This window comes from Chanodichthys erythropterus, chromosome 21, assembly GCF_024489055.1.
Source record: "Chanodichthys erythropterus isolate Z2021 chromosome 21, ASM2448905v1, whole genome shotgun sequence".
Taxonomy (NCBI): Eukaryota; Metazoa; Chordata; class Actinopteri; order Cypriniformes; family Xenocyprididae; genus Chanodichthys; species Chanodichthys erythropterus.
This window is the reverse complement of record NC_090241.1, coordinates 7,515,917-7,535,731: the sequence shown is the minus strand read 5'-3', so window position 1 is coordinate 7,535,731 and position 19,815 is coordinate 7,515,917. Positions and strand designations below refer to the sequence as shown.

The 19,815-nt window shown below is 36.9% G+C and overlaps 1 protein-coding gene across 1 annotated transcript in view; it reads right to left on the bottom strand.

Annotated features, from left to right (window-relative positions):
* Positions 1 to 1,179: 1,179 nt before the first annotated feature.
* hs6st3a (heparan sulfate 6-O-sulfotransferase 3a) overlaps positions 1,180 to 19,815 on the bottom strand; it is a 47,614-nt gene continuing 28,978 nt past the window's right edge. The window contains exon 2 of the mRNA XM_067374077.1: positions 1,180 to 1,915. Within this exon, the coding sequence (XP_067230178.1) occupies positions 1,180 to 1,915 (736 nt within the window). The remainder of the gene's footprint in view (positions 1,916 to 19,815) is intronic.

Genomic DNA, 19,815 nt, shown 5'->3' with positions numbered 1-19,815 from the left:
GTACTGTTTTTCACCTACTATATAGGAGGGAAGTATTTGATTTTGGACAGAGCCTGAGGTTTATACACACACACACACACACACACACACACACAAGACACACCTGGACACAATCAGGGAACTAACCATCAAGAAAACTACAAAATGTGGCACAGGAAACATGAAAAGAACAAGGCAGAATACAAAGTAAACATCCAAATAACAAAAACAAAAGACACAAAACCGGGAATACGTAACAATATCGTTTTTCTTATAACCTTTATACATTTTAACTGTATGGAAAAGAGCCGCTTTGACATTGTGATTAAAAAAACATGTTTGGATCAAAATGAACAGATGCTAATTATTTTCAGATATATAATACTTCTTTATTTGACTCAATAAGTACACTTGGAAAACAAATCAATTTAGGTGTGACCATGCAAACATTCTCATTCTATTAATTTCATTTGTATTATCTCACACTCTTTACAAACTGAGGAAAACAGGCAAACACAAAAAGATTCAAGTAGACAAACTGGTCTAGTCTGACCTTTTGGACGTGTGTCCACTGTACATATACATGACCCTTATTTTAACATCTTCCAAAAGAGAAAAACAAACAGAGATACTGTTTGGTATTGCAAAATGTTTTTCAGTCAAACAACATTCAGTTGTTGCTCCTTTCAATGGCTATTATAGTCATATTGGTTCTAATCAGTAATCATAAGTCTGCCATGTTGTCATGTGATGTTTCCAGTTTCATCAGATTGGATTAAAACATTACAATTGCTGGTACAGTTCTTTATGATGGTCTTAAATAGGCCCGGGATCACTGCCCATCAAACACAAGAGAAGGAGGAGTAGGAGACCTGTTGGAGAGGATGAAGATGAATGGAACAGACAGAGGTAATGTTCAGAATAGAATACTAGCTTACTACTTATTGAATACTGCTAAATATACAGTATGCTGTATATTCTATAAACAGTAACTAAAACTTTTGTATTCTCTGCGAGCGAATGCAAAGTTTTCGATTACTTTCAGGGTGCTGTGTTGAGTTGTCACTTTATGTCCAGATTTGTTTCATCTATTTTGAAAGCACATTTTGAGAAATATAGTAGCAAGCATACTATATACTGCAGAGATCGAAAGAATAGTATGCTAGTATGTTATTCTGCACATAACCAGAGAGCAAGGCATCACCACCTCACCACCTGACTGCTGTAGTCCTCCGTCACACCAGTTAACTCCATTTCCTCCTCTGCATCTTTCCGCTCGTCGTCCTCCTGTTGTTGAATCTGTGATGCTTTCTGTTGCTTCGTTCTCCTGCGTTGCTCTCGTTTCCTCTTCCTCTCCTCCTGTCGCTCCTGATGGTGGCAGTACTGCACACGGCGCGAGAAAAGCTCAGTTGCATACTCGTACAGCTGCACGTCTAGTGCGTTCAGCTCCTCTATGCGCCTCCGAGTGGACGCCCCCACCGTGACCCCGGCCGCCCGGGTGCCGTTAATCTGAGTGAAGGCGGCGATGAAGTGCAAGCCGAACGTCCTTTCAAAAAGGAACTGTGTTTTGCGCTGGAACTCAGTAAGGCCGAAAAAGGCCATGCGCCGCAGGTTGCGCTTGGCGCTGCTGAGGAGCAGTTCGGCGCGCCGTTCTTCGCTCATGGAGGACAGGTTGTAGCAGCCCACCAGGCTGAGATCGGCCAGCATGCGAGTCTGCCGGTTGTTGGCCAAATTTGAGGGGCAGGCCATGAAGTCCTCGAGAGACACGCCGGTCCAGTCCTCACTGCTGTAGCAAGCCGGCAGCTCGTCTGGAGTGGGCGGACGCCCGTCGCACATGTGCAGCGCCGTCTTCCACGTGGCACCGCGCTGCACGTGCTTCCACTCGCTCAGGTAGCGCGACACGGGGTCCCGCAACAGCGTGATGTAGTAGAAGTTCCTGGGAAGAAAACACAGAGGATGAAGCATCTTGAATAGAAGAAAAGTCTGTTTCTGCCTGAGTAAATGATGACAGAACTGTAACTTTAAGGTGAACTATTCCTCTAAGCATAGACCTCACTAAATTTTTCTGCAAGTCAGGGGTTTTCAAACCTTTTGATGCCACAGATCCCCAAAATATAATGATCCAGTTGGAGGGACCCTCTTCCTAAAGCTGTTTTTATATTATCCTTAAAAAGATTGGGGTCAAGATTTTTCTTTTTTGGAAAAAAAGTGAGAAAGAAATTAATACTTCTATGTAACAAGGATGCAGTAAACTGATCAAATGAAGACATTTATAATGTTACAATAGATTTTGATAACACTTTACAATAAGGTTTATTTGTTAACATTAGTTAATGTAATAACTACAGAAGAGGATTAGGGCCAAGCAATAATAAAAAAATAAAACCATCTCAAGATTAAAGTTGTTAAATTTTGAGAAAAAAGTTGTTAAATTATGAGAACAAAACTTTTTTCTCGAAATTTAAGTAGTTTTTTTTTCTGAAATTTAACAACTTTAACCTCAAGATGGTTTTATTTTTTTATTATTGCTTGGCCCTAATCCTATTCCGTAAATAACTAACATGAACTAACAATGAGCAATACATTTGTTACTGTATTCATTAATCTTTGTTAACAGTAGTTAATAAAAATACAGCAGTTCATTGTTTGTTCATGTTTGTTCACAGTGCATTAACTAATGTTAACAAATACAACTCTTGATTTTAATATTGTATTAGTAAATGTTGAAATTAATATTAAAAAAAGATGAATAAATCCTGTAGAACTGCAGTTCATTATTAGTTCATGTTAACTAATCTAGTAACTAATGAAAATTCAACTTTACAATCACAGGAATAAATTAAATTTTAAAATATATTCAAACAGAAAACTGTTCTTTTAAATTGTGATAATATGTCACAATATTACTGTGTTTTTGATCAAATAACTTGAGCATAAGTGACTTCTTTCAAAAACATTAAAATATTTTACCAACTTTTGGCGAAAAAAAATCTAAATTGTACTCCAAACTTTGAATAGTAAGATAGTGGTAGTGTAAATAAAGACCCATTTATACAGTGAGAAATGAAAAATATAATTATAATAATTATAAATGTGTGTAAAATATTATCTGTAAAATATTTCCTTGACAGTGTACCTGTATCTTTTTCTACCCACCATTACAGTACAGTATCTAAAGAAAAATAAAAAATTATGACTGTAAATAATACAAATTATTTGTAATAATTCTCATGACAGAGCAAACGGTGGGTCTTATTTTAACGATCTAAGCACATGGTCTAAAGCGCACAGTGCAAGTGTCCGAATCTTTTGTTAGTTTAAGGATGGGAAAAATGGTTGGCACGCCAGGTGCATAGTTCAAAAGGGTTGTCCCTATTCTCTTAATGAGTAAAAGATGTGTTTTGGGCGTAATGTGCAATAAACCAATCATAAGTCTCATCTTCCATTCCCTTTAAAAGCCAGTTGCGCTCACGCCATGGCGGGTTCGCTATTTACATGGCGGAATTTGCAAGTAGAAAAACTGAACGCTTCTCTAGCGAGGAAACGGATCTGCTCATGCACAAGGTGCAAACAGCCCATCTACGGGAAAAGCCGGATTCCACCAAAGCATTTTTATTTTTATGCACACAATAATAATCTTTTACATTGTATTCCTTTTATTTTTAATATTTGGCATGTTCGTGTGTGTGTAATAAGTAGAGTGTACACACATTGTGCACCCACCTATAGGCACATATTACTAACACGCTCTTTAAATAACAAAAAATAAATAAATACTGCGCCATTTACTTTAGACCAGGTTTCAGTTGGTCAATGGCGCAGTCTATTTCAATTGCCTTAAAATAGCAACACGCCAACAATGCACCTGAACACACCTCGTTTTGAGACCAGCATGCCCATGGGCGAACAAATGGGTGAAAATGCATTTGCTATTTAAACAATGTGGTGCAGGGCGTGAAAACCAGATGTATGATAGGGCCTGATCATTTTCAAATTCTGTAAATTGCAACATGTTATTTTCTACTTTAAAGGTTCAATGTATACATTGAGGTTGCGAATTGCAATTAACGGCTCAGTCCACCACTCAACCCTCCCTTTCGAAGGACATAGTGAAGCTACAGTGGCTGACACAGGACAAAGATGTTGTCGTCTGAGACAGCAGAGAGTAGCCAGTCAAGCAGACGCACTCTGTAGTGCAGTTTGTCCGTTTAGGGCTACTGTAGAAACATGTCGGCGCAAAATGAGACTTTGATGTAAGGGGGCCCGCGGTGCATGTAGATATACATGGCTCATTCTAAGATAATAAAAACAACACTGAAAACATAGTTATGTATATTATATTGCATTTCTGTCAATAGATCCTCCTAAATATCACACATTAGACCTTTCCGCAGACCCCCTTTAGCAACCCAGTTTAAAAACATGTGTTATTTTGTTTTAAGATGCTCACATTTTTTTTATACATTCTCTAATGGCCTTTTTGAGTGGAAAAACAGTGTCACAGTGCCGACAATGTTAGGCATTTTTCCTGAAAAACAACACAAAGATGCTGATTATAAATAGTATTATTTGGCAAAGCTCCTCATTAAAATTACCATGCAGGATTTCCTGAGCATTTCTTGTTAATTATATCAGTATAATTTAATGGTAGACAGCAGCTAATCATTCAGACAGAGATGTGGGTTGAGGAAACTTTTCCCACATTTCATTACAACAGCCTGATTCTAACCACATTATATTCTCATAGTTTGAATGTAGAAGAGAAATGATACAGGTGATAGCAAAGAAACTTCCTTTAATATTTTACCATCTCAAAGAGAAAACAAGTTTACAATTGATATTTATCAGAAAATGAGAAAAACAACCCTGATAAAACATCCAATTTTCTCGCTCGCCAGTGAAATTGTTCTGCACTCAGAATAGCGCGCTCATGCTGGAGCGAACGCGTGGTGAGACGTGGTCGGCTCATTTTAAACGAGTTCCTCATCATTTGTCTCATTTCCTCTTGCGGAGATTGTTACCTCCTGTGCGAGGAGCACATTATTTCCAATCAGCTCAATGAGAGAAGCGCCACTGAGCGTATCTCCACTGACACATGGACACAAGTCATCCACGAGAACTCAGAAAAACAACACTCATTTTCATCCTATTTGAGCAAATATTGTTTTTATGTGGCAAGAGACTCGATGTGCAGAAAAACAAATGCTGGAAATGCAGCGGTCTTGGGTATGAATTTCACATTTTAGTTTGGAAGGAGCTGTTAAAATTTCTGGGTAAAGGGATACTTTGGGATGTGATGTCATGCCTGGAAACTTGTCTAAGGTCTATCGAGTGATCTGCCACATCACGGTCAAATTACGGGCCAGAATGTCATACTGGCTATGGCATTATAATGCAGTGAAATCAATAACGCTCCACTACGGTAATCCATCTGCTCTTCAGCACTGACCTATTGGAGAAGCACTGTCAAATGCTAACCCGCTCAATACAGTCAAGCTGAGCAGGATATGATATGATAATGAAGGTCAGATCGCTGATCACAGGCTGCACAGAGGTCAGTCTGTTACTGCATAAAGCATCCATGAAGCAGTCAAAAACTACTCAAAAAATTCTCAAATTTTTACTCCCCCTCATGCCATCCCTGATGCAACTTTTTATTTCTTCAGACAGACACAAACGAAAATTTTTTGAAAAAATAATCTTCACAACGCACTTATGTTTATGTCAAGCTGAATTTGTGAACGCAGCTAGGAAAACTGGTCGGAAATGATGGTTTATAGTTAAACGAGTTTAAAATACACACTCCTATTGTTTAGCTTCAGAAGACACTGATTCATCAGTGTCTATTACTTATTTGTATGATTTTTTTTTGTCTTGTACAGATTTGTGGACCCCAGAAAGCAACCATTTTGTAGAAGCTAATGGGGATCCATATAAACAATAAACTGATTCATCACTGGGGTGGTATGGATTACCGTCACGATCGCTGTTTCTGGTTTTTCAAATGTGTCAAACGTTCAGTCCCATTCAGTGGATTATATGGACTCAATCTTCATTTGTGTTTATCTGAAGAAAGAGAGTTATATGCATCAGGGATAGCATGAGTACGGAACCCCAAACATGACATGTAGGAAAAAAATATTAAGCTAAATCGTGCGCACAATTTACTTTTTTTTTCTTGCGTGTCATGTGCGGGGCTCCGTACTCATGCTATCCCTGATGCATACATGAGGGTGAGTAAATGATGAGAGAATTTTCATTTTTTGAATGCACTATCCCTTTAATTAAACTAGGTTTTCCTTGCAATTAAGCCTTCATCAAAAATAACCTTTTTAAATGGATTTTGGGCTAGTCTTTCTTTTAGTTATGCCTTCTAGATGCAAATGAAATTCGACGGACTGAATGGGATTCAAACTCAGATCAATGGCACTCATGCACCATAAACTGTATCAGAACACACTTTAAAGGTGCCCTCGAATGAAAAATTTAATTTATCTTGGCATAGTCAAATAACAGAGTTCAGTACATGGAAATGACATACAGTGAGTCTCAAACTCCATTGTTTCCTCCTTCTTATATAAATCTCATTAGTTTAAAAGACCTCAGAAGAACAGGCGAATCTCAACATAACACCGACGTAACAGTCGGGATCATTAATATGTACGCCCCCAATATTTGCATATGCCAGCCCATGATCAAGGCATTACACAAGGGCAGCCAGTATTAACGTCTGGATCTGTGCACAGCTGAATCATCAGACTAGATAAGCAAGCAAGAACAACAGCGAAAAATGGCAGATGGAGCAATAATAACTGACATGATCCATGATAACATGATATTTGTAGTGATATTTGTACATCGTCTTTTTAAATGTTTCGTTAGCATGTTGCTAACGTACTGTTAAATGTGGTTAAAGTTACCATCGTTTCTTACTGTATTCACGGAGACAAGAGCCGTCGCTATTTTCATTTTTAAACACTTGCAGTCTGTATAATGCATAAACACAACTTCATTCTTTATAAATCTCTCCAACAGTGTAGCATTAGCCGTTAGCCACGGATCACAGCCTCAAATTCATTCAGAATCAAATGTAAACAATATAACAGTATACTATACTCACATAATCCGATGCATGCATGCCGCATGCATGACGAACACTTTGTAAAGATCCATTTGAGGGTTATATTAGCTGTGTAAACTTTGTTTATGCACTGTTCAAGGCAAGCGCGAGCTCCGTGGGTGTGGAGCATGAGAATTAAAGGGCCAGTAGCCCTGAATCGGCTCATTTATAATGATGCCCCAAAATAGGCAGTTAAAAAAATGAATAAAAAAAAATCTATGGGGTATTTTGAGCTGAAACTTCACAGACACATTCAGGGGACACCTTAGACTTATATTACATCTTTTGAAAAAAAGTTCTAGGGCACCTTTAAATCTGTATTAATTATAATAATATAATATTAAATAATATTAAAATAATATTTGGAAAACAGAATTCACAGATTAATGAAAGAAAAGGAAAGGAAAAAAATATAAATACAGAAATAACCATTGAGCACAACATTAAATAGCACGGGCAGATTATGTTAGATTTTAAATAAAACACTTTTTAAGTAAACACACACACACACAGGTTTTTTTTGCTAGTGAGAACTCACCATGTAGGTTTAATGGTTTTTATACTGTACAAACTGTATATTCTATCCCCCTAAACCTACCCATAACAGAAAACTGACTGCATTTTTACATTTTTAATAAAACATTGTTTAGTATGTTTTTAAAGCTATTTTAAATATGATATTTACGTCGTAATACCAGTGTAATACCCATGTCATTATACAAATTTGTGTCCTCATAAATCACAAAAAATGTCACATGTTTACCTCTGAATATTTCTCAGGGTAGCTTTATTTTTTGAATTATAAATATTTTTTTGGAAAGCAGAATTCACAAAAATATTATAATTCAAGATAAATGTGAACTATAAAAAGGGTAATTATTAAGGATCATTATATCAACATTAATGTTTATACTTTTTTACCCCTCCCCTCAAAAAATAGAAGAACATTTTTGGGGAAAAAAACAGAAATAGAGGAAAAAAAAACATTTTTAATTGCACAAAATTAAATTGCATGGGTAGATTACTTTAGATTTCATGATTATGATCCATCATTAGTTCTTCTTCCAAAAGTTACTTTGTTTTCCCATTTACTGACTGACAGCTCTCCTGTCCCGTGTTGAGAAAAATCAGGAAAATCAATCTAGCTCTTGACTAAATGTGAGCATACATTTCCTCATTTACTTCTCCTGCATCCAGTTCTTCTGTATTCCAGACTGGCAGCACAGCTGAAAGGTTTGTTTGAGCTGCGCCCTCTACTGTACAGGTGTAAATATGCATTTCCTTCAGCATGAGGCTTATTCATTTGACTTTTGGTATGAAAGGGCCTTATGCCAAAAATCTAACTTTTTTGTTGTTATAAAACAAACAGTCCAGCCCAGATAAGAAAAAGTAACACAAAAGTAACAACACATTACTTTCCATAAAAAGTAACTAAGTAATGCAATTAGTTACTTTTTTAGGAAGTAACACAATATTGTAATGCATTACTTTTTCCCCAACACTGTATCTCATAAGCATAGCCGTGAAGGTTTTATGAGCAGTATGATAATCTCTCTCTCTTTTTTAGTTATGAGAAAGAACTATATACAGTCACACAGAGCCAGAGCACAACCAAAACAACGTTCTTCCGGATGCAGTTTTGTTTAGAGAGCTAAACAAAGTTTCTGTTAGAGAGCTAAAGTTACATAGTGTACCTTTAAATAAAACAACATCATGGGTTTGTATCTGGATTTCTGTAACATTTTCCACACAATGATCCACAAAGACAGTTACCCTCAATGGGCGAGCTAATGAACTGGTTTATGAGCATGTTTTACTCTACACACTACACAAGCACTAACAAAGAGCAATATCTGAGCTAATGAAATGTTTTGTTTTTTGTTTTTCACTTCAGGAAATGGGTAATGGACTCGAATCTGGCATCCCATGAGCAGCTGGAGAAAGTAAATGCATATGTGGCAGCCTTAAGGCTGATTTATACTTCTGCGTTGAGTGTACACGGTAGCTACGGCATAGGCTGTGTGTACCAAGCGTAGCCTACGATGTAGCCTGACGTGCACCTCTTCAAAAATGTAACAACGCGTCAATTCTATGCGGACCGCAAGCGCTGTGATTGGTTGTCTAGAACCCCTCCCTCAGGTCAAAGAACTGACGCAATCGGAGAAGAGAAAGCATTTTCAACTTCCATAGGAATGAAAAAATGCTCTGTTTCAGGGGACACATGCAGTCATACTGCAACAAAAGTTGTTACCTATTTGCCACTTCTATTTGCAAGCTTCTCTGACCATGTACATGACAAGCTGCTTCTTCTTTGGCTTTTGAAGTGATACTCGACGTGACCGCGGACACTGCCTACAAGTGGTCTGCATGCACATCGACGCGGACAACGACGCAGAGGTATAAATGAAAACAGACGCTTAGCCTACGGTGTTGGTCCGACGCAGAATTATAAATCAGCCTTTAGACTGAGTACGGCAGTTTATCTCGCTTATAGAGGACATGATCAAATTGATTACAAAGCTGGCGAAAGTTGAAGTAAGCAGAGCAACTGAAGAATCTTTATTGGATTGTGTAGTGAGCTCATTTCATGTATTATGTATGTTCAAATATGTTGTCTGGATTGTTAGAATATCCTAGTTTGGTTGGCCATGTGACTCCTTATATTAAAGGGTTAGTTTACCCAAAAATGAAATTTCTGGTACTCACCCTCATGTCGTCCCAAACCCATAAGACCTTCATTTATCTTCGGAGCAAAAATTAAGATAAATTTGATGAAATCCGAGGATTTCTGTACCACACTTAGGCAGCACCTTTCAAGGCCCAGAAAGGTATTAAAGACATTGTTAAAATAGTCCATGATGTGACCACAGTGGTTCAACCAGGAGCCGGCCAATAACGAGTCGGCGTTCAGACGTAAACAAGGAAGCCTGCACTGCATTCACTACGTCAACTACGTATAACAACAGTTCAAATTGTTGAATAAAGTCAATATTTTTGTTTTTGCTCACAAAAACTATTCTTGTCGCTTCATAACATTAAAGGATTAGTTCACTTTCAAATTCAAATTTCCTGATAATTTACTAACCCCCATGTCATCAAAGATGTTCATGTCTTTCTTTCTTCAGTCGAAAAGAAATTAAGGTTTTTGATGAAAACATTCCAGGATTTTTTTCCTTATAGTGGACTTCAATGGCCTCCAGAGGGTTGAAAGTCGAAATTACAGTTTCAGTGCAGCTTCAAAGAGTTCTACACGATCCCAGACGAGGAATAAGGGTCTTATCTAGAGTAAACATTGCTCATTTTAAAATAAACATAAAATTTTATACATTTTAACCATAAATGCTCATCTTGAACTAGCTCTCTTCTTCTTCTTCTTCTTCTAATAATAAATAGAAGAATAGAAGTGTATTACTGCCCTCCTCAGGTCAAAGTTTGAACTAAATTGTCATAATACAATTTGCTAGTGCAAGTATATAACAACTAGTTCAAACATTGACCTGTGGAAGGCAGTAATACACTTAGCAGTGTCTACACTGCCGGAATTCTAATTGTTACGGCCAAAGCCTTTGTATTTATTATTTAGTGTGGTGTGTATTCTTTCTTTATATTAACTTGTGTCTTTCTCTTCCCCCGAGGGTAAGCTCCGCCCCTGTGCACCTGCGCCTCATTCATTTACGACGCGCTGGGTTCAATATAAGACGGGAGCGTGTAGACGCAGGTGTGTGCTGTTGAGTGTCGAACTTGTGCTGCCTCCATCATAACTCCAGTCGCCAGGTCACCACTGCCGCTGTCTTTAGCTCTATGTGAGCATGGTGTACACTTGAGATTCCAACGACTACATCTCTAGACGACAGGCCGCCACCGCCACTGTCTTTGGCTTTATGTGAGCGTGTTGCGCACTTGGGAATTCCCTATGACTACAACACCTGTCGTGTAGCTGCCACTGCCACTGTCTTTAGCTCTACGTGAGCGTGGCGCACACTTGAGAGAGGGCTCGTGCGGTAAGCTGACGCGGACGGCCAATTGTGCCTGACGAGCTCTGTGTGCGTCCTTATGGCCCGCTGATGTTATGAAGCTGTTTGTTTTGTTTTATTTTGTATTATTTTGTTGATCTGTGTGTTTGTTTATTTTATGTTCATTGTTTCAGAGAGCTGTTATTATACCATCTGAACAGTTGCCTGTGATACGTGAGTGCTGTGGCATCAAACAGATAAATAGTTTCTTTTTGTCTCGCGTGTCCTTTTATGTTGCTTACCCCCTTCCCTAGCGAGCTCTTTGAAGGTGGGGTTCATAACATAATAGAGAAGAAGAAGAGAGCTAGTTCAAGATGAGCATTTATGGTTAAAACATATATAATTTTATTTATTTATTTTTTGAAAATGAGTGATGGTTTCTCTAGATAAGACCCTTATTCCTCGTCTGGGATCGTGTAGAACACTTTGAAGCTGCAATGAAACTGTAATTTTGACCTTCAACCGTTTGGAGGCCATTGAAGTTCACTATATGGAGAAAAATACAGGAATGTTTTCATCAAAAACCTTAATTTCTTTTTGACTAAAGAGAGAAGGACATGGACATCTTGGATGATAAATTTGAATTTAAAAAGTGAACTAATCCTTTAAGGTTGAACCACTGCAGTCACGTCGACTGTTTTAACGATGTCTTTTGTACCTTTCTGGACCTCGAAAGATGCAATGATGTTGCTGCCTATGTGTGGATCAGAAACCCTTGGATTTCATCAAAAATATCTTAATTTGTGTTCCGAAGATGAACGAAAGTCTTACGGATTTGGGACGACATGAGGGTAAGTAATTAATGACAATTTCATTTTTGGGTGAACTAACCCTTTATGATAGATGGCTCTTGCACTGAGGCATTAGGTGTGTTGGACTTGAAGCAGTGCTGCGCAGACCGATCGGTGTATGACATCAAAGAACAATGAAAGCCATTAGAGAGCAGACGGCTCCGTATATTTTCAAATCGCTTTGATGTCATACACCATACGGTCTGTGCAGCGCCGCTTCAAGTCGAACACACCTATTGAGAAAGGTCACATGTGACCGAAACTTTTGCCACTTTTTCATTAAAGCAGTGGTTTTATCTTCTCTTGCGATTGGTGGTTTCCCTTCATTGTTAGAGTGTGCAGGCTTATTTGAAGTGTGTCCCATGAGCAGAACAGCACAACCCACTGTGCCACAGCTCAAAACCTGAAAGAGTTTAAAGCAGAGCACATCTAGAAAAGTATATATATATATTTAAAACAGAAATTTCCATCCATGACTTCTAAGCTAAATTTCCATTTATTTTTCCAGCCCTTGAAGTTTTCTTAGACTGTGGGAGCCCAGTAAAAGCATGACAGAGTGGGAGAAAGACAGATTTCCAATCTATTAAACCAGAGTAAAAGCTTCCTCCCTGACTCCACGAAGGTGTGCTAATTAATCTCACGAAATTGTTTTTTAAGCGCACCATTTAATTACTCAGCTCAAAATCTATTAGTGTTGCCCAGAGGAAGGCAGTCTCTTCTCATTACTGATATACAATCAATGACAGTAATACTTTCTATCCGGCTGGCAGACTAGCAGATTACAGGAATGCATCACTATAATGAACTTCATCAATTCAATGAACATCCACTGATTAACTTTTAAAAGTAAACATATATAGGGAACTAGTGCTAATTGTCACACGTTTAGCTGTGAATATTTCTCAGGGTGGCTTTATCTTTTTTCATTTCTGTATATACAGTTCTTTGAACACACAATGACCACATGGGGCATGTTGTCACACTATAGTTAGTGTGTAGTTTGCCACAATGGAAACCGTCCATTAAACTTAAGAATTCATTCTCTCGTTTTAGTAAATCATACGGACCCCACTATTTATTAACTTGTTCCCTCGTTTTGATTTAAAGGTGCCATAGAATTAAAAATTGAATTTACCTCGGCATAGTTGAATAACAAGAGTTCAGTACATGGAAATGACATACAGTGAGTCTCAAACATCATTGTTTCCTCCTTCTTATATAAATCTCATTTGTTTAAAAGACCTCCGAAGAACAGGCGAATCTCAGCATAACACCGACTGTTACGTAACAGTCGGAGTGTACGCCCCCAATATTTGCATATTCCAGCCCATGTCGTCTGGATCTGTGCACAGCTGAATCATCAGACTAGGTAAGCAAGCAAGAACAACAGCGAAAAATGGCAGATGGAGCAATAATAACTGACATGATCCATGATTACACGATATTTTTAGTGATATTTGTAAATTGTCTTTCTAAATGTTTCGTTAGCATGTTGCTAATGTACTGTTAAATGTGGTTATAGTTACCATCGTTTATTACTGTATTTGCGGAGACAAGAGCCATCGCTATTTTTCAATGCAGTCTATATAATTCATAAACACAACTTCATTCTTTATAAATCTCTCCAACAGTGTAGCATTAGCCCGTTAGCCACAGAGCATATAGCCTCAAACTCATTCAGAATCAAATGTAAACATCTAAATAAATACTATACTCACAGGAATCGACGCATACATGCAGCATGCATGACGAACATCTTGTAAAGATCCATTTGAGGGTTATGTTAGCTGTGTGAACTTTGTTTATGCACTGTATAACTACACTTATAGTCGAGAGCTCGGGAGGGCAGGGAGCGAGAGATTTAAAGGGGCCGCGCTGCCTGAATTGGCGCATAGTTAATGATGCCTCAAAATAGGCAGTTAAAAAAATGAATTAAAAAAAAATCTATGGGGTATTTTGAGCTGAAACTTCACAGACACATTCAGGGGACACCTTAGACTTATATTACATCTTTTGAAAAGACGTTCTACGGCACCTTTAACTAAAACAAGGAAATTAATTAGTACAATGTGGCCATGGTTTAGTAAATTGAGGGAAAGAATTAGTTAAGTGTGCTGACATATTAGTAAGTCTCGGGAACTAATTGTTAATTCAATATATGATATACAATACATAAATGTATATGCAATGCAATATACATATTTTTTCCCTGCATGTCATGTCTGGGGCTCTGTACTAAAGTTTGGGGTCAGCTCCCCTCACAGCATAACAAATCATATAAAATCCAAATACTGTATATATTCAAAGTTCCATAAATATGGAGTGATCCCGAGGTTGGGATTAATTGACACTGCATAAATCAGAGAGATTTCAAAATTGACAGGCAGAGAAAATTTCAGAAGTCCATTAGTTTGTGCAGGCCTAAGTGAGAGGTCTAGCACAGATGCTAATTTGGTTAGGGAGAAAAAAAAGGTCTGTATGTGTATGGTGGCTGAGAGAGCGGCTAGCACATTAGACCACTTACTTAAATGACCAGCGGAGTGAGGGATAATGTGTTCTCTGTCTCCTGTACAGCTGGAACACTGACTATTATCAAATGAATTGAATTGAAGCAGAGTGCTAGATGGCAGCTATGTTTTTATGCTAACACTAACTGAAACATCAAATTAGTATCCGCAAGCTTTTGTGAATTCTAATAGACTTCTAATAGCAAGTAGCCCATTCGATAATTAAAGACAAGTAGGCATGGAAAGTGAAGGAAATTCATCATTTATATACCATTATAGTTTTTATTAATATTTTGAATTAGCTGTTATTTTTTATTTTTAGTTTTCATTTTAGTTTGAGTTTTAATCATTTTTATTAGGTTTTGTTGTTTAATATTCCTATGTAGTTTTATTTTTTTATTTCAGTTTTAGTAATTTTAGTTGGCTACTTCAATTTGAACTGTTAAACTTTTAATTTCAGATAGTTACATTTCTATCTCTTATAATTAAATATTCATATTTTTTAAAACAGAAGTTGTGATCATTTTTATTATGGTATATATTCGAATGAAATTCTCAAACACAAAAAAAATGCAGGACTTGATTTTGTCCATGGAGAGATGATTGGATGGTCATTTGCCATTGGTCAATCTCAAGTGATTGACAGGTTGCCCCGCCCTCACATCAGTAAACATGCCATGAGTGAAGAAATGACACTGCAAGAGGGAAGGGAAGTTATTTTGATGTAAGATAACGAGGGCATGTGGATTTTAAAAAATAATGATGTGCAATAATAAACGCTGCCAGGGACGTGCACAGGGGGGTTGCTCAGGTTGCCCGGGCAACTGCCCATATGCCCTTCTCGACTCACGTTGCCCTTCCGAGGTGGAAATTTTTTTTTTAAAAAAATCGTACAATGGATGCATAATTTCACGTAGGCCTAGATTTAAAAAAATAAATAAATAAAAAAATCGCAAAGCCTCATTCACTTCCATATTTGGGCACCCGTACGAAAGTGAAAGTCAGTAGGGGAAGGGCAAACTCTGTTTACGTGGCTGCAGCGCTGCACGCGACCGGCACCTGAGCTGAGCCTGCATGAGCGGCACTAGAAGGAGATTGTCGCAGTTGTCGGGTGAGACGACTTAACGTTGTCGGAAAGGTGAGTAAGGTTATAATCGTTTACGAAAACGAATGAAAAAACGAAAACTACGTGGGAAAAAACATCATCGTTAACTGAAATAAAAATAAAACTAGGCATTACAAAAAAAACGATAACTAACCAAAACTGTAATGTGTGTTTGGCAAAACTAACTAAAATAAAAAAAATTATAGACTAAATGTCCTTAGTTTTCCTCTTTGTCAATGTTTTTCATAGAGCAAACGTTCAGCTTCATTTCATTTCCCTGCGTCTCTCACTCACGCGTCTCTCTCACATACTCGCGAACGCACAGCCCCACCCCTCCGTGCACACCGCGCCTCCATGAGAACGAGTGTTGGAAGCAAGTTCGCGAAAGGTTGGTATCTCGTGAAAACCTTTACACAATCACACATTAAAAAGTGGTATAAATTTTTTTTAATTCTGAATATAATTTTGTCAGTGTGTTAATGTCGACCCGAGAAGCGATTGCTACTTTAGAAAGTTAACTAGAAGCAAGTTTGAGGTAAAATGCACTTGGGTTGTCGATGTCAAAACATTATTTAAGCTGTGATTCCAGTTAGGAATAATTGACGACGGGCCGTTGAATTATTAGAAAAATATTGCACACCTGAGGTGGTGATTCGGTCACGACTCGAAGCGGAGTCAATTCTCAGTCCTTCATATAGCCCTTAATTTTTTTTTTTGGGGGGGGGGAATTGTCGTTTTTGATTTCATGGTGACTTTAAACAATTAGTTAAAAAACTGCAGCAAACACCGTCCGAATAATTTACTGTAGAATTTTCCATATGCAGCATCAAAGAACTGTTAATGGAAACAAAGCTAGTTGCCATTTCTGTATTCTGAATAAGGACTAGTCTCATTTTCAGATAGGCTACAGATATGTAAACTGAAACATAAATATATGTAAAACTTTAATAAATTTTTTTTATATACTGTTCTATCCTCCCCTGCCGATGTATCGCACAGAGACAGCTGTTTATCACAGGATCATGGTTACCTAACACAGAACACAAGATGTCATTGCTATCTCTGGCATTTCATTATAGGTGATATCGGTGTGTCAGAATTATTAATAGGATAGATAATATATCAGAAGAACCACAGGCCATATGAATATTTCTGATGGGATATATTAGAGCCTACAGGTCACAAAATGACATTTATAGTTCCTCTGTGTGGTTTATTGATCAAGAAACATACAATCCCACAGTCATTGCATACGTGTCCTGCTTGAACCACAATAGTAAGATGAGCCGAAGAGTTTCTATACATTTTGATTAAAGGCCACAAATCTTTTTATTTTATTTTGAATTATATACAGTATATCACGCTTGATAAAACCAAGATATGCATATTTGAATATTACACTGTAAATAGTACATTTTGTTTTCATGTTGCCATAAAATCAGGGTTGTGCACCATTCCAAACTGAATTGAGAGTGACTTTTAAAGCTGCAGTCTGTAAGTTTAGCCTCTTTGTCGCCATCTCTGTTTGAAACCTGCAATTGCAGTTATTTGCATATTGCATATTATCTGACTTTTTAACAACAATTGCGAGTTATAAAGAATTCTGAGATATAAAGTCGCAATTACGTGATAAGTCAGAATTGTGAGATATAAAGTCGCAATTGCGTGATATAAAGTCAGAATTCTGACTTTTCTTTCCTTGCAATTGTGAGTTTATATCTCAGAATTGTGACTTTATAACTCGCAATTGCGAGAAAAAAATTGCGACTTTATATCTTACAATTCTGACTTTATCTCACAATTCTGACTTTATATCTCACAATTCTGACTTTATATCTTACAATTCTGACTTTATCTCACAATTCTGACTTTATCTCACAATTCTGACTTTATATCATGCAATTGTGACTTTATATCTCAGAATTCTGACTTTATCTCACAATTCTGACTTTATATCGCGCAATTGCGACTTTATATCTCACAATTCTGACTATCTCACAATTCTGACTTTATAACTCGCAATTGCGAGAAAAAAAGTCAGAATTGTGAGAAAAAAAGTCAGAATTCTGACTTTATATCACGCAATTCTGACTTTATATCTCAGAATTCTGACTTTATCTCACAATTCTGACTTTATATCACGCAATTGCGACTTTATATCTCAGAATTCTGACTTTATCTCACAATTCTGACTTTATATCACGCAATTGCGACTTTATATCTCACAATTCTGACTATCTCAGAATTCTGACTATATCACGCAATTGCGACTTTATATCTCAGAATTCTGACTTTATCTCACAATTCTGACTTTATAACTCGCAATTCTGACTTTATCTCACAATTCTGACTTTATAACGCGCAATTCTGACTTTATATCACGCAATTGAGACTTTATATCTCAGAATTCTGCCTTTATATCTCAGAATTGTGAATTTATGTTACGCAATTGCGACTTTATATCTTACAATTCTGACTTTATCTCACAATTCTGACTATATCACGCAATTGCGACTTTATATCTCAGAATTCTGCCTTTATATCTCAGAATTGTGAATTTATATCACGCAATTGCGACTTTATATCTCAGAATTCTGACTTTATATCTCAGAATTCTGACTTTATATCACGCAATTGCGACTTTATATCTATATATAGCGTTTGTTTTTTTGTGGAGGTTTTTTTTTTTTTATGGCAGAAACGAGCTTCCATAGAATTGAAATAACGTCGAATTTAAAAAAATATTTATATCACTGAAGTTAAGCTACAGAAGCAGAGTTATTAAAGACAAACTTCAAATGTTAGCTCAACAAAATCATGTTTGAAAATATTTAAAAGTTAGGCCTAACAGGCATATTAGATAGATAGATAGATAGATAGATAGATAGATAGATAGATAGATAGATAGATAGATAGATAGATAGATAGATAGATAGATAGATAGATAGATAGATAGATAGATAGATAGATAGATAGATAGATAGATAGATAGATAGATAGATAGATAGGAACTTCATTTCCCAGAATCCATTACTTGTAATTCCAATTCAACTTCCTGTTTGTTGTGACCAGTTCAATTCAAAATCCCATCTCATTAAGTAAAAGAGAGGCAATTTTATAAATTATGCACTTTTGTACAACCCAGACATAAAAATAATTGCAAAAAAAAAGTAGCAGTCTCAAAATCAAGGAATCAAGGCTCTTGCAAGGCTGGTCCAAGAACAGCAATAACAAACCCAAGACAGCCATTTCCTGTTGAGGAACAATTTATCACAATTGGTCACTTGAACCAATCAGCCTTTCACCTCAGTCAGACGCACACACCGGGTTTATCGATCAGGGTGAGTGTCGACTAAACCCAATGCTTTGTCTCCTTGCATCAGGAGTGGAGCACCACAGAAAATCGATAAGTGCCAAAACAATTTTATTTCATTACCATTAAGGCCACCGGTGTAATTAAAGAGCAGGTTCCATATGCTTACGTTAGCATACTTTCAACACGCCCTTCTAAAACAACGAGTATCCCTGAGAAAATCAGCCACCACGGTTCAGTTAAGGATAGCTTTCAGAAGCAACATCTGCTTTGGTGCTTCGTGCTCCACTGGGTTAACATTAACTGATGATTTTAAAATCTTCTGTTTCACTAAGCAGGGTGTTTGCTTGAATGGAAAGCAGTTTCACAGCACATTTAAACTGCCCTGATGTTACACTTTAGTGAAGGGTACTGCAAAAAGGACCTTAAAGGGATAGTTCATCCAAAAAAGAAATGAGAGTCATTATTTATTCAATTTGTTCCAAACCCGTATGATTTTCTTTCAGTCTTTTCAATGCAATTATAATAAATGAGGAATGAGGTTTTCAAGCTTCAAAAATAATGGAAAAACACTATAAAAGTATCAAAAGTAGTCCAAATGACTTGTTCTAGGGCCCTATAAAAATCTTTAAATTTTTTTACAAATTCAGATTTATTTATTTTTACAAATTCTGTTTTCAGTTTTATCTTCTCTGGATTCCATTTTAATAGTTCAGTTAAATTTTATTAATCAAAAGGTCGACTACATCTTAACAATAATAGTGGTTTCTTTTTTCTTTTTTCATTTTGTGCTGCCTGTTTATTTTTTCTGGATTCTGTGTATTTAAGATTTACTACAAATGTATTATCAAAAAAGGTGGTAAATCAAAAGAATGGTTAAAACTTATAAAATGTAATCAGATTAAATTTAAACAGCTGCTTTCATTTTTTGCCAAACAAAGTATAGTTTAAATTAAAACCTATACTAAATTTCGTGATATTCTCTAC